At 39.9% G+C, this 12,528-nt stretch overlaps 1 protein-coding gene across 6 annotated transcripts in view; it reads left to right on the top strand.

Moving 5' to 3' along the window:
• LOC113588398 (spectrin beta chain, non-erythrocytic 1) overlaps positions 1-12,528 on the top strand; it is a 43,593-nt gene that overhangs the window by 26,842 nt on the left and 4,223 nt on the right. For 3 of the 6 annotated variants that reach the window (XM_027027564.2, XM_027027571.2, XM_027027580.2), the window contains exons 17-31: positions 59-179; positions 1,226-1,420; positions 1,944-2,096; positions 3,496-3,713; positions 3,965-4,142; positions 4,246-4,401; positions 4,487-4,804; positions 4,963-5,070; positions 8,054-9,895; positions 10,110-10,217; positions 11,200-11,274; positions 11,380-11,466; positions 11,578-11,669; positions 12,039-12,124; positions 12,221-12,505. In XM_027027564.2, the coding sequence (XP_026883365.2) occupies positions 59-179; positions 1,226-1,420; positions 1,944-2,096; positions 3,496-3,713; positions 3,965-4,142; positions 4,246-4,401; positions 4,487-4,804; positions 4,963-5,070; positions 8,054-9,895; positions 10,110-10,217; positions 11,200-11,274; positions 11,380-11,466; positions 11,578-11,669; positions 12,039-12,124; positions 12,221-12,505 (4,022 nt within the window). The remainder of the gene's footprint in view (positions 1-58; positions 180-1,225; positions 1,421-1,943; positions 2,097-3,495; positions 3,714-3,964; positions 4,143-4,245; positions 4,402-4,486; positions 4,805-4,962; positions 5,071-8,053; positions 9,896-10,109; positions 10,218-11,199; positions 11,275-11,379; positions 11,467-11,577; positions 11,670-12,038; positions 12,125-12,220; positions 12,506-12,528) is intronic. The other 3 variants (XM_027027594.2, XM_027027601.2, XM_027027587.2) reach the window with 3 other exon arrangements.

Genomic DNA, 12,528 nt, shown 5'->3' on the forward strand with positions numbered 1-12,528 from the left:
CTAATGGTTTGTTACTTTATTTACTGATTCATTTACATTTGTTATTACTGTGTTTCAGATTTAGAAGCATACAGATGGCACTGACCCAACAGAGCTCTGAGTTAAAGGACACACGCATGCTGACAGAGTTTCTAGAGAGAGTAGAACTGGAGGAGAACCACTATGGCAGTGTGGGACAGGTTTGGCTCAACCCACAGTACACTGTCAACAAAGTGACCATGCTGTTTCATTTATTGTCTGGAGTCTTATTTGATGTGATAGATTTCTCTAGTTATTTCAGCCTGTCCTTAATGCTGAAAGCCTGACTTCAAAAATGAGTCAAATGTGGTCATACACAGGATAAGGTGTCAAATATCCTGTGCCAAACTATTTCATTTTATATAGGGCCAAGCTTTTTCATTGCAAAATAGAAACCACTACCTTGGATTCTATTGGTTGGTTTGTTTGTTTATTTCACTGAATTAAGCTCATGACACCTCCAGAAGGTAACAGTGAGGTCTGGAATCCCAGCCCCATCCCTACTCCAAGCTCGCACTGTTAATGCATTCACAGTACCACCAGTTCCATATGGGCTTTATGCACCACACCAACAGCACACACTGAATTAACCTCTCAATATTTACTTACTGTGCTGCTCACATATAGCGAATCACTTCCTAACCCCTAAAATCCATATTTGCTTCCCCAGTGATTAAGGCTGTACCCAGCTTCACTGACACCGTTAATGCATCCTCAGTGCCACTGGTTCAATCTGGATGTACCATTTTAAACATGACAAAGATATGATGACAGTCCACTCGCCTGCCTGGTCCTCCATGTATCTGAAACACCAAACACCTTAGCCATTCCATCTTTATAATACATTTCCTCAGTGAACCTGTGCTCTCCTCATCCACAGCCACTGACTAGCCCTTTCAGCTAATTCAGATATTTCCTTCACAGCTACTCTTAGCTTACAGCCTCTAAAATCAAATTCCACAAGTAAGGATGTTGGAGACTTAGCTACAAGTCCCCTAGCACATATCTCTAATGGCCTTATATATGCCTGCTAACCATGTTCTCTCAACTTAGCCACCAAATCTGCATTGACACAGAGAACATTTACACAGAGTCAGAACAAGTGTGTCTCCACACAAGACAGACAAGGCTTTCTTCAGAAATGAAGCTAGTATGGTTGTGGTTACACACTGTGAAGTAATTTCTATCTTATGCTTTGGTTGTGCAGCCTCTGCAGAGTGATCTGGACTGTGCATCGCCCCTATTGCCCCTGCGGGAGAGCAGAAACAGCAAGCCCCTGATTGAAAGTCTCGGAGACCCTGTAGAGGAGCTGAGGGAAGCCGTGGAAATGCTCAATGACACAGCACGAGAAAGAAGCCGCTCACAGTCACATGACCAGTGCATTCAGGAACTTATCAGCAGGGTAAAAGATCTCATAGTAATGAACATTGATAATACTCTATAATACTCTATAAAGACCTATTAAAGTGATCATTTGCACAATGGAATTGTGGCTCATATGTATTTCATTAAGGATCAAATTAAAGCTGCAATCAAGATGTATTTAGAACAGATATGTATAAAACAATTGACATCATCTAATAAACTTTCTACCATGAAGAAATCAAATCTCAAAATCAACTCCTGGATAAATACTGGCCATAATAAAAAAATCAACATGGTAGGCCTATTGCTTTTGCTACATATACAATGACAACATTCTTACATTCCTAACCAATGATTTTACTGAGTTGATGAAATTTACCAAAGACTGCACTGCATGTCTCTGATTAAAATGTGTGCATGTGCTTTTAGGTTTTACTTTGTAGTAGCAGATGCTCCTGCAGTTTTGTAATCAAAAGAACCAACCTCATAATTTTTCCTTGACCGCAATCAGCACCCTTAAAACTCTCTTACCATTCCTCCCTGATCTTCCTGTATCCCAGCACTCCATAGTGGTGGCAAGGGTGGAGCAGTGTCTACAGCGCTGCACAGAGCTAGCTGTAGATGTTCTGGATATGGAGAGTGAGATGGCTGTCCGTTGTGAGCCAGAGCATTGTGGCATGGACAGCCTACAGGAGCAGCAAGACCAGCTGGAGGTGAGACCTCTTATAGCCACTGAATAGGAACATGGTAGTGAACATTCCAGCTTGCCAATAAGAGCAAATAAAAATAAGTTCAGGTATTCTTCATATAACCTTCAGAGCCTTAAGCAAGACACTGCCTCAAGCTATTCCAACAGCATTGAATCATTGTGCCACTGTCACCCCAGCCTTCCTCATCATGCCAACTATTACTGATAGTAATTAAGGTTTGAAAAAAGAAGAATTATTGCTAGTTCATACACAAGTTTTGGAAACTTATGATGAGTTCCTAAATGGTTTTGTAAGTTACTTCATGTCTATAAATCTAATTAAGCTGTCTAACTGGGTGTCTTTTATCCAAGATTTTAATGTTTTTCCCAATGGAAAACTCAGTCTGTCCAGGAAGCATCTTGTTTTTGATGACACTGTGGGCTGTGGGTGTTGATGTAATGGATACAGCCAGACCTCTCCTGTCTCTCGTGATGCTTTTACTTTAGCACATTGTTACTAGAGTCTGTTTCCTGTTTGGGCCAACACTTTGCACATCTTTTATGAGCCTGCTGGGCCTCAGCTTTGTTTGGGGAGAGTTAATGAAGTCAGCTGCAGCATATGATTCCACAAAGAATCCACATGACTTTATTACCACAGAGGACATCACAGTTTCTGAAAATGTGTTTCAGTACATTCCTTTGTATGTATGTGTGTTGATCTCTATTTAAATGTGTGTGTTGAATTAATTTATGTCTGTGATGGTTGGTTTATATATGGTAGAGTGTTTGTGTGTGCATGTGTGTGGGTTTGCATGTGTGTGTGCATGCATGCATGTGTGTTCGGTATGAAAAAGTTTCAGATGACAGGGAGATGGGGGCTCAACACTATGTCTCATATTTGGGTAACTTATGTTTATCTCATGCATGCACAACTCCTTAGGTCTGATAGCATTGGGTAATAATGACCTAATCATTCATACTGAAATAGACCCGCTGTCATGCTAAAGGCATTTAACAGACTCTGTACCCCATGTGAGAAACACTGTGAAGTTTTGCTCCCTTGAAGCCTGTTGCACCATTAATTACCAGCCTCTAAAAACTTCAGATAGAGAAAGCCATATATACAGACACTCAGCATATGTACAGCATATGGTCACTTTTAGACAGTAGACATAATGAGTATGTAAAACCAGGGGCACAGCATACATGAAATGCAAGATAAATCAGAATTAAGGAGTAAGTAAGATCTTTTGAATGGCATTTTTCATAAATAGCAATGTCAATTTTCAGCCCTGTTACAATTTCACTTTGTAATTCAGTTGTTGTGCAGACTGACTTGTGCTATAAAAGGCCAATTTAAGCTTTGTTTCCTTCATAGCTGCAAAACCTGTTCTTGCACCCCCAACCCCACCCCCACCCCCCAGGCTGACTTTGCAGGACTCAAGGAAAAAGTGGACGCTATGGACAATCTGTCTGCCCGCCTGTTGGATCTGTGCCCAGAGAGAGTGCACACGCTGGGGAACAAGGTTCAGAGCAGCCTGCAAGCCTGGGGTGAGCTGGCCAAGAGTATAGCCGAAAACCGGAGCAGGCTGCTGCAATTTGGCCACCTTCGCCATTTCTTCAGGAAATACCTAGCAATGATGTATGTAAAACTTAAAGAGAATTTTTTTTTTATATGTTAGTTGCTATTACTGCTTGATCTTTATGCATTTCTTTGGAAGTGGCACTTATATTTTTAGAGAAAGTTCTATAAACTGTGGTGAAAGTTTATGGAAGACGCCTGACAGATGTAGCCTTTTATATCTTTACTTATTTATTTGGTGCATCAGTGGGGTACTAAAGTTTTACTGTTTTATTCAATTTGCATCCTGCATATCTTTTCCTCACATTCAGATCTTGGACAGAAGACACCCGTTCCCGCATATTCTCTGAGAGTGCTCTGCACCATGAGAACCAGGGCTCATTGGTTGAACTCCTGGACAAGCAAATAGAGCAGAAGTTTCAGGAGTTTGACATTCTTGCATCTGCAGGAAAGAAGCTCCTCAATGAAGACCATCACTTGGCCAAGATGGTGAGCTCAAAGTACTTGGAGTTATTGGCCATGTAATTATATTTTACTCAAAAGTTAGTTTTGATGTTTAGTGTTAAGGATCTATCAACTAATCTTCCTAAAGATCAAAGAGAGGATGGAGGAGCTGAGGAGCATGCTGGGATGGATCCTGGTCCACTGGAGGGCCCAGAAGATCCAGTGGCTGAACAGGAAGAGAGCAGAGGAACCACACAATGATGCCATTTACTCTGAAGCTACTATTTGCTCTCTCCTTCCAGAGGTAGAGCAACAAATTTTATTAAAATGAGACTGATTGCAAATTAAGGAGATTATCTTACATCTTGATAAAGTGTGCTTCTTTTTAGCTGGAATCAGAAACATCATCTGAAGACCAACTGAAGACACAGGGTCCTGTCACTGTGTCCCTTAGTGGTCTAGAGGATAATGTACAGCAGGATAATGGGTATGAGCTCATGGAAAGTGTCACTCTCAAAGACAGTAAGACCCAGAGTGGTTCAGAGGAGCTTGATTCACCCTACTTGGTGCTGAAGGAGCCCAGCACACCATCTCTTGGAGGCACAGTAAACCTCATCCTCAGCTTTGGTAACTCAGGGGACAGTCAGCTACAGGTAGAGGAGTCAGACACTGAGAAGGCAGAGCAATTCTCAGAGGCTGTTCATAGGGTGAGAACAACTATGCATGGACTCACACATACACATTACATTACATACAAATATATTACCCTATATTTGTTACACTTTTCAGCACAAGTGTTACTCTCTCTGCTAGTTTTTCCTCCCTTGTGCTTCATCAACATTCCTGGTTTTTTTGCTTTCTTCAGCCAACCGTGCCTCACTCTTCTGTCTATAAAAGCTTTTGGAAACGCTGCCAGGGGCTATTTGGTAGTTTAAAGCGAAAGAAAAAGGTTTATCAACAAAGTGCAGAAGAGGTAAATGAAGCTCTGGGTGGTGATCCTGCATGAATGAGTATTCTACTGCCATGTGTTCATATTAGTGTGTTTTAGTGTATGCATGATGATTTGCTGTGTGATAGCCTGACTAACCCTAAGAGCATCAGAGTTGAACCATGTGGTCACTATGTATGGTTGGCCTTCATTATCATTGTCTAGATCTGATCTATGTAAAAACCTTAGCATGAATTTCTTATAAACCACGGTATATGCTGAAGGTCCATCTTTAAGCCTGACCACACCTGATGTGGCCCATGTTCTCCTGATTTAATCACTACCTGTGGTCATGGAACAATACAGCCTATCTTACAGCCTATCTTACAGACTTACAGAATTATCTAATAGAAAATAACATAATACAAATAAATAAACTAAAGTTGTTTAATTTGTTCATAAAAACAAGAGCAGATACTGATGAAAGGGTGCTAGTGCAGTACAGAGAATGACTTCAAGCAAGTATAGTCAAGTAATGAAAAGATGATTGAGGAGACTGCTTCATTCAAATTCAATCAATATGACTCATTCACCTTGACCTGGCCCAATGTGGGATACATCATAACCAGGCTGATGAATTTTTTTCTGAAGCAAATATAAAGCCCCATTTCAAAAGCTAAAATAGTTTACCAAGATATATTTGAGAAATATTTGGAAGTAATTGCAAAGAAAAAAAGAACAGTGCATTTTTGGAAAATGTACAGTCTAGAAGAACATACATGAGACTGTGTTTAAGCATACTTAAACCACGTTTGTTATTGTGCTGTAATGATCTTTGGAGAGTTTATTACTGTATTTTTCACATCATCCAGTATTATTCTTTTTGTGGACATGTTCTGTACTGGAAACTCCCCAAGGAGGCTCAAATGAGTTCTTTGGTTAACGACAAGGGTATTAATGCTTGTGGGAAAATGGCTGGCCACTGTCACATTCCTTGACTTCAGCCACAAATCAATATGTCAGCAGTCCTTTTTAGATTGTGGGAGACCTCTGAAACAATAAATAATTAGAATGTTATAAAACTTGGCTTTCAGGTTGGCCTATCTAATAAGACCCTGGTCTTTAGGCATAAAGAGATTGTGTAAAAAAAGTTATAAATAATTTGCGAAAAATAATCTCACAAAGTATTAATTTCTCTACCTTTACCATGACATCCATATTATTTACAGAAACTAGATCCAGGCATCTAAGCAAAGCAATGAGGATTTATTAGAGGTTTAGATGTACTGTAAAAGTTTGGCTCTGAAAAGAGAAAACTTTTTGAAATAAAAAGACAAAAGATCCAAGATAAGCAGATGGATATAGGTAGATTTTCACTATTATGTAAACTCCTTTGGGGCTGATATAAAAGTAATTGTGTTCCTAGTGCAAGGGCAAGTGAACTTTCTAGAAGACCTCCTAATGCTCTCTATGATTTATGGTTTGGAGCCAATAAAGCAACATAACATTAGTCACACAGGTAAAGGTTGGACCATTAGAGCATGATGGCATGTTCAATAGCAGATGATTTTGATTAAATCATTAACTAAAAAGGGAAATATACCAGTACAAGCTTTCTAGTGTTCTTTTGTCATTTCTGTACTCCTTTGAAAAAATATCAGTTTAGACCATGAATATTTAGTAATATGGATCTGATGTTTCAGTTTCTAATGTTGGATTGGTTATTCATTTTAGTACAAAAATCATCATTCATATGTAACACATCTGCAAAGAATTCTGCCTGAATTCTGCTGAGCTAGCATAGGACTATTTGTAGCTTATACACATAAATGTACTATAGCATTTGGCTGGCAAGGCAAGAGACAGACTCCCAGTGCTTAGTTTTAGTGGTTTTATGAACAAAGGTGATAGCAAAGCCTTTGCATCAAATAGGACCTTAGCTAAAAAACATACCAGTAGAAGTGGCAACCCCCCTATATATTTGCTATTCCACTCTGCCTCAAAAAAAATAAAAGAACACCTAAAGTGTGTGGGAAGTTTTAAAATTCAATAGAAAAATGTCCTTGCCCACCCCAGCTGAAATTGTGCAATCATGCACAGAACTATGCTGCTATTCTAACTGCAATTCAAATTTGAACATCTCATAGGCACCCATATCATTATTATTGGGGTCGTGGACTAGTGTCATCAAAGGTGGCCATGTCTGGATGTGGCCTGGTGGGATGTTATCGGGGGCCACCATCATTAAAAGCCTCCATTAGGTTAATGGCTAAGCCAAGACAAAGTAGCTATGCATTATCCACTGGGTAGCATTTCTAAGGCTGACTACACTCTCTCGCTGCTTTCAATGTTTCACCTTCAAAGTCTGCATAGCACTTTGCTGGCTTTTCCTCAATGTGGCATCTAGAGATCACTTAACTCATCTAGCACCTTGTTGAGCTTGCTGGTAATCTTCAGCTTTGCCTTCTTTGTTGTTTTGCTTCTTTGCTGAACCGGAGTGAGGGACTGCATTGCTTCTGACACCAATGTAGCTGAGGACGGGTAAGGTGAGCTGCTAGCCAGTCAGCTTGAGCCTGTGGTTCAAAAGTAACTGGCTGGGGCAGGAAGCTCTCCGTTTAATCCTTATTCCATTCTTCCCCTAGGGATATTTAATTAACAGCAAAATACAAAGCAATTTTCTAAATAAATATATCTCCCCCGCCCCCCAACATTGCTAAAGTACTGTATTTCATGTTTTAGTTTAAATACCAAAACATGGGAGTTCCTGATGTCATTACTACTCATTGCTAGTCCTTGTCAAATTACATGAAAGTATTAGCCTGTTGGTTTGGGTTTATTAGGGGTGGGGGGTGTTACTTTTTACAGCACAGGCAGATGTGTGCTATGAAAGTGACCTTTCATAAAGTACTTATGCATGCTTCATAATGACATTATTCATTGTCTTAACATTTGGTATGTCAGAAAAAAAAAAATTCATTATTAATAAAATCCTTAAATGTTACTCATAAATCCTCTTCTTTCCTTCCAGGTAAGTACATACTTGAAACTTAAGGACACAGTTCCACCAGTAGCCCCTGTATATGAAAGTATGACACTACCTCAACCTCATGGAATTATGCAGATCCCTGCTTCCTCCTGTCCCTTTACCTCCCTGTACTTGTCCTCCTCTCCTGACATGGACTGTACAACCATCCATTCACTACCAATGAGCAGTGCAAACTCCATCTTTAGCAACTTGAAGAGTAAAAGCATAAAGAGGAAGAAAAAGAAAGGTATTCATAGGCACACTGTACAAAAGATCATGGGAGTTGAACCTTCAGAGAAGGCATCTTCTACAATGCATGAGCATGTTATGTACAACATGCATACCTGGCCTCTAAAGGAAAAGAAAAAAAGAAAGAGTGGGAGGAAATCTGACTGCAAAGAAACTCAGCTCTTGGGCTATGTGAAGAACCCTCTAGCAAAGCACATTGATGCTGAGTGTCCAAGAGGGCTTCCAGGTCCTCTAATGGAGCTACCCACCACTGCCACCACTGATTATGTGAAGAACCATTGCAGGTTCCTCTCATTAGGTTCTGTGCTGAGTTTTGACCTGCCCACAGACATGAGCCTTATCCCAAGTATTCAAGATATCATCACTATTGGCTCAGCAGATTCCAGAAAAGCAGCCCCCCCAAATAAGGATTCTCACACAGAGCATTATACAGCTCTTAGCACGTTCAAACTGGCTCGCTCACAACCAACACACAAAAACAATGAGTCCAAACGTAGCCCTCCAGGGGAAATAAACCTCAAGACTGACTTTCAGGACAATCAGAGAATCCACAAAGATGCTATTTCAGTTTCTCATAAAGATTTCCCTTTTCATCATCTCTCAGCTGAACACTCATCTAAGGAAAGTCTAATCTTATCTCTCAGCAAGCCAACCAGTGATCACCAGACTGCAGACAATCCAGCTTTTAACAAGGGGAATTCACAGCAGAGTGAAGAGAGTATTTCAGCACGAAATCACTGTCAAAACTCTACAGCAGAAATCCACTCATACCCCAATGTCCACACTCTAATCCAGGAATTTAATGGACATCAGTACCATAAAGCCAAGCCCACCTGCTCTCAACCAAGGAGAGAGAGTCCTGTGGTTAGCCAGAGCCATGCATCCCACATAGTCCTAAACTTTACATCCAATGGAAGACAAGACTTGGTAGACTCTCGGCACTCAAACTCAGGGAGCTTTAAGCTATGTACTGAGGATTCATATTTTGATACTTTAGAATTCCCAGCACCCAGGAGAGCTGTGGGAAAGTTGTTCTCTCTGGAATTAGAATCTCACAAGAATATGGAATGCCTGAAAATAGAACCCACTAACTTACCTGAAGATGACCCTGTCCACCCTGACCACCAGCAATTTGAGCAGGAAGAAGAGGAGCTGGAGGACATATGGAACCAAACCAATAGCTATCGTCAGAGCATCTGTTCAGATATCATGTACCAGAATAGTGAGGCAGAGCCTACCATCTGTTCTTCAGACCACCAGAGGGAGCCCTCACCTAAAGAAGTAGTGCTAGTCAGGCATCTCATCTCTGCCTCCACACCTAACCTCCTGGGAGCAGAGTTCAGACTTCCATCCAGTCATACTCTAATGGGTTATGGGAAGGACTGCAACATTAGAGAGGAGGGTCATGTATTAGCTAAGAGGGAGAGGAGGTCCTGGGCTGCTTTTCCTCAGCAGGACCAGTCTTCTAAAGAGGGAGTGCTGATTAATGAGACGGCCTCAGATTCTGTGACTCTTCCAGAAATAGAGGATCAACAAAAATACATATACAAGTATAGGGAGGAGGAGGAGGAGGAGGAGGATACAGGAGGTATGAAGGTGAGGTATACAAGCTGGCAGTTTGATACCTGTCTATATAACATGTACATCTGTATCAAGAGTAGGGTTTACAATGTCATCTTAAAATTGTATTTTAGTTCAATTTGAATTTTATCCTCTTTTAATCAGCAAATTATAGGGCACTGGCACTATTGTTTGTGATGTTGTCTGTGGTTTTGACCTGTAAAGCAAATAGAATTTCTCCTCCTCACAGGGCCACTCACTGAACTTCTTATCTGTTCACATTGATCTGGAAGGGGCTGGCCCTGATTCAGACACCCTAGTGCACAGCCCCACCACCAGGGGGCATTCTAGCTTGGTGGTAAGTTTGGAAACATATTTAAGGTGGCAAGAACACATTAAAGACCTGCAGATATTTTGTCATTGCTGCTTACAGGATGCAGTTTTCCCAAACGTTCATGAACATTTTGTGAATGATCTGGATTTATATATGAAAGGGTCCTAAAAATATGACCTGATCTTTATTTAAGTCATAATAACAATTTAACAAACAGCAGTTTAGTGGCCATATCCTTATCAAACATATGACTTAAAAATCAAAGTCACTAATGGAAAGTAAGAGACCTCATTGCATTTAATACTTAGTAAATTATTTTTTATTGGCATTAAATTCAATTACACTCAATATGTTATTGCTGATCAATGCTACACAGTAGTAAGGATGTATTTTGGCCCACTGGACAATATAAAACAGACATATAACTTCTGTGTAGACTTTTTATCTGCCCAACATAATTTCAATAGTGTCAGATTTTGGATTTTGCCTGCAGATTTTTACCTGTTTTCCTAGTCACTGTTTGATGATTTTATGATATGCCTTTGTACTAGCCTTTGCAGGATTCCCACTCTTAGTAACAATATGGTGCTGAATGTCAAATATTGTACTTAGACAGTAATAGTCTGGGTGAAATACACACCTGAATACATTAGTACAGACTCTAATTTCAACAGTTAGATCACACTTTTGGAACCATTCATGCAGATATGCATTCTTTCAGATCATTTTCACTTTGCCAGCACACAGCTGCTGTAGTTCTGGATTTACAAATATATAGCACTTCAATAAAAAAAGTTATTGTGCTTTTTAGTGATTGCTGTTTCATAGTACTTGAAGTAGTAGTACTTGTTTTCTTGTATTAGTAAAACCAAGCTGCCTACTGTAGTAATTATAAATGGTACCTTTAAAATACAAACAGCTGCTAATAAGTGAGGAATAACATTAATGTGGTTTTGGCAGAAAAGGAATCTGAGATGCTTTAAACATTTTACTCTGTCCATTTTAGAGTGGGAGGCGAGAGTTTCCATCAATGGAAGGTACACTAGAGAGGAAACACAAGCTGCTGGTGGGTGGTAGGATGGTAAGTCTCTCTCAGATATCAAAATAATGTGCACTGTTCTAGTTATGCCTAAAGTGTTTCTGTTGGTTAATCACCATATCACATTGTGACTCCTGGCCCTTTTAGGCACTGTGCAGAACATGGAGCTCATACCATGCTGTCCTGTACAGGCAAACTCTGTGTTTTTACCATGACAGAAAAGACACAATAAGTGTGAGTCCCAAAAGTCTGCTAAAATGTTTATTAATTTTATTCATTATCATTGCTAGAGCTGTATCAAGACTGCAAATCAGTTGGAGTGACTTTTGTATGTGCTTTTCCCAGAATTCTGTGATCAGCTTTCCTATAAACCTAAATGGGGCAGAATGTGTTCAAGCACCAGAGTACACAAAGAAACCAAACTGCTTCAGTCTCAGGTCAGAGCAGACACTATTAAACTAGACACAGAATATATATTACTGTGGCACTTCAGTTTTCATTTTTGAGGTTGTCAGTGTAAGTTTGTGCTGTCTTACATCTTGACTTACAAGTAGTTTTAAGATGATTTTAGTAGTTGTAGTTTAATTGCTAGCTCAACGTGAGAATTTACAATGTTGATAAAGTACTGTCAAATAGCCACATTAAAAAAAACCTGTCCTTTTAATATTTGACACCTGTCAGGAGTTTATGGACTAGAAGTCTCTTTTATTCAACAATAAGATATGCTAACTGCTAGCACTAGCTTTAATTCACTGTTGACTGGAACTATCCCTTTAAGGACTGACTCATGTAAGATGCTTTTCTAGATTGTGTGATGGCTCCGAATATCTCTTCAGTGCACCCTCTCATTTCATGATGAAGAAATGGATCCTTCAAATCCAAGCAAACACTGGTAAACCTGTTCAGTATTGAAATCTAACAATGAACACATCTAATATGGGATTTAATATAATCATAGTTAGAAATTCATGATTCTTGCCGTCCTCAGAATCTAGTGAGTCTGAAGCGAATATAAACACATCATGCGGGCCAGCAGCACAATCCGTGTTCCCCAGAAGTGTGTCATCTCCTGTTCGCTGTCAATGTGAAGCTTTATGCCAGTGCTCTATGAAGGGCGAGGAATCCCTAAATCTCCCAAGCTGTAGACAGTTAGGCTCTGCCAGAACAAAACAGATCATCTTTCTTGAACAAGACAGCTCTAACATCCCTCAGCAGCACTGTGAGAAAATGGAGGAACTGTCATCTACATTATATTCACATGCAAGCCATTATGGTAAGTTTTAGTATTAGAGTTTA

The sequence above is a fragment of the Electrophorus electricus genome, chromosome 11 (genome assembly GCF_013358815.1).
Source record: "Electrophorus electricus isolate fEleEle1 chromosome 11, fEleEle1.pri, whole genome shotgun sequence".
Classification (NCBI taxonomy): Eukaryota; Metazoa; Chordata; class Actinopteri; order Gymnotiformes; family Gymnotidae; genus Electrophorus; species Electrophorus electricus.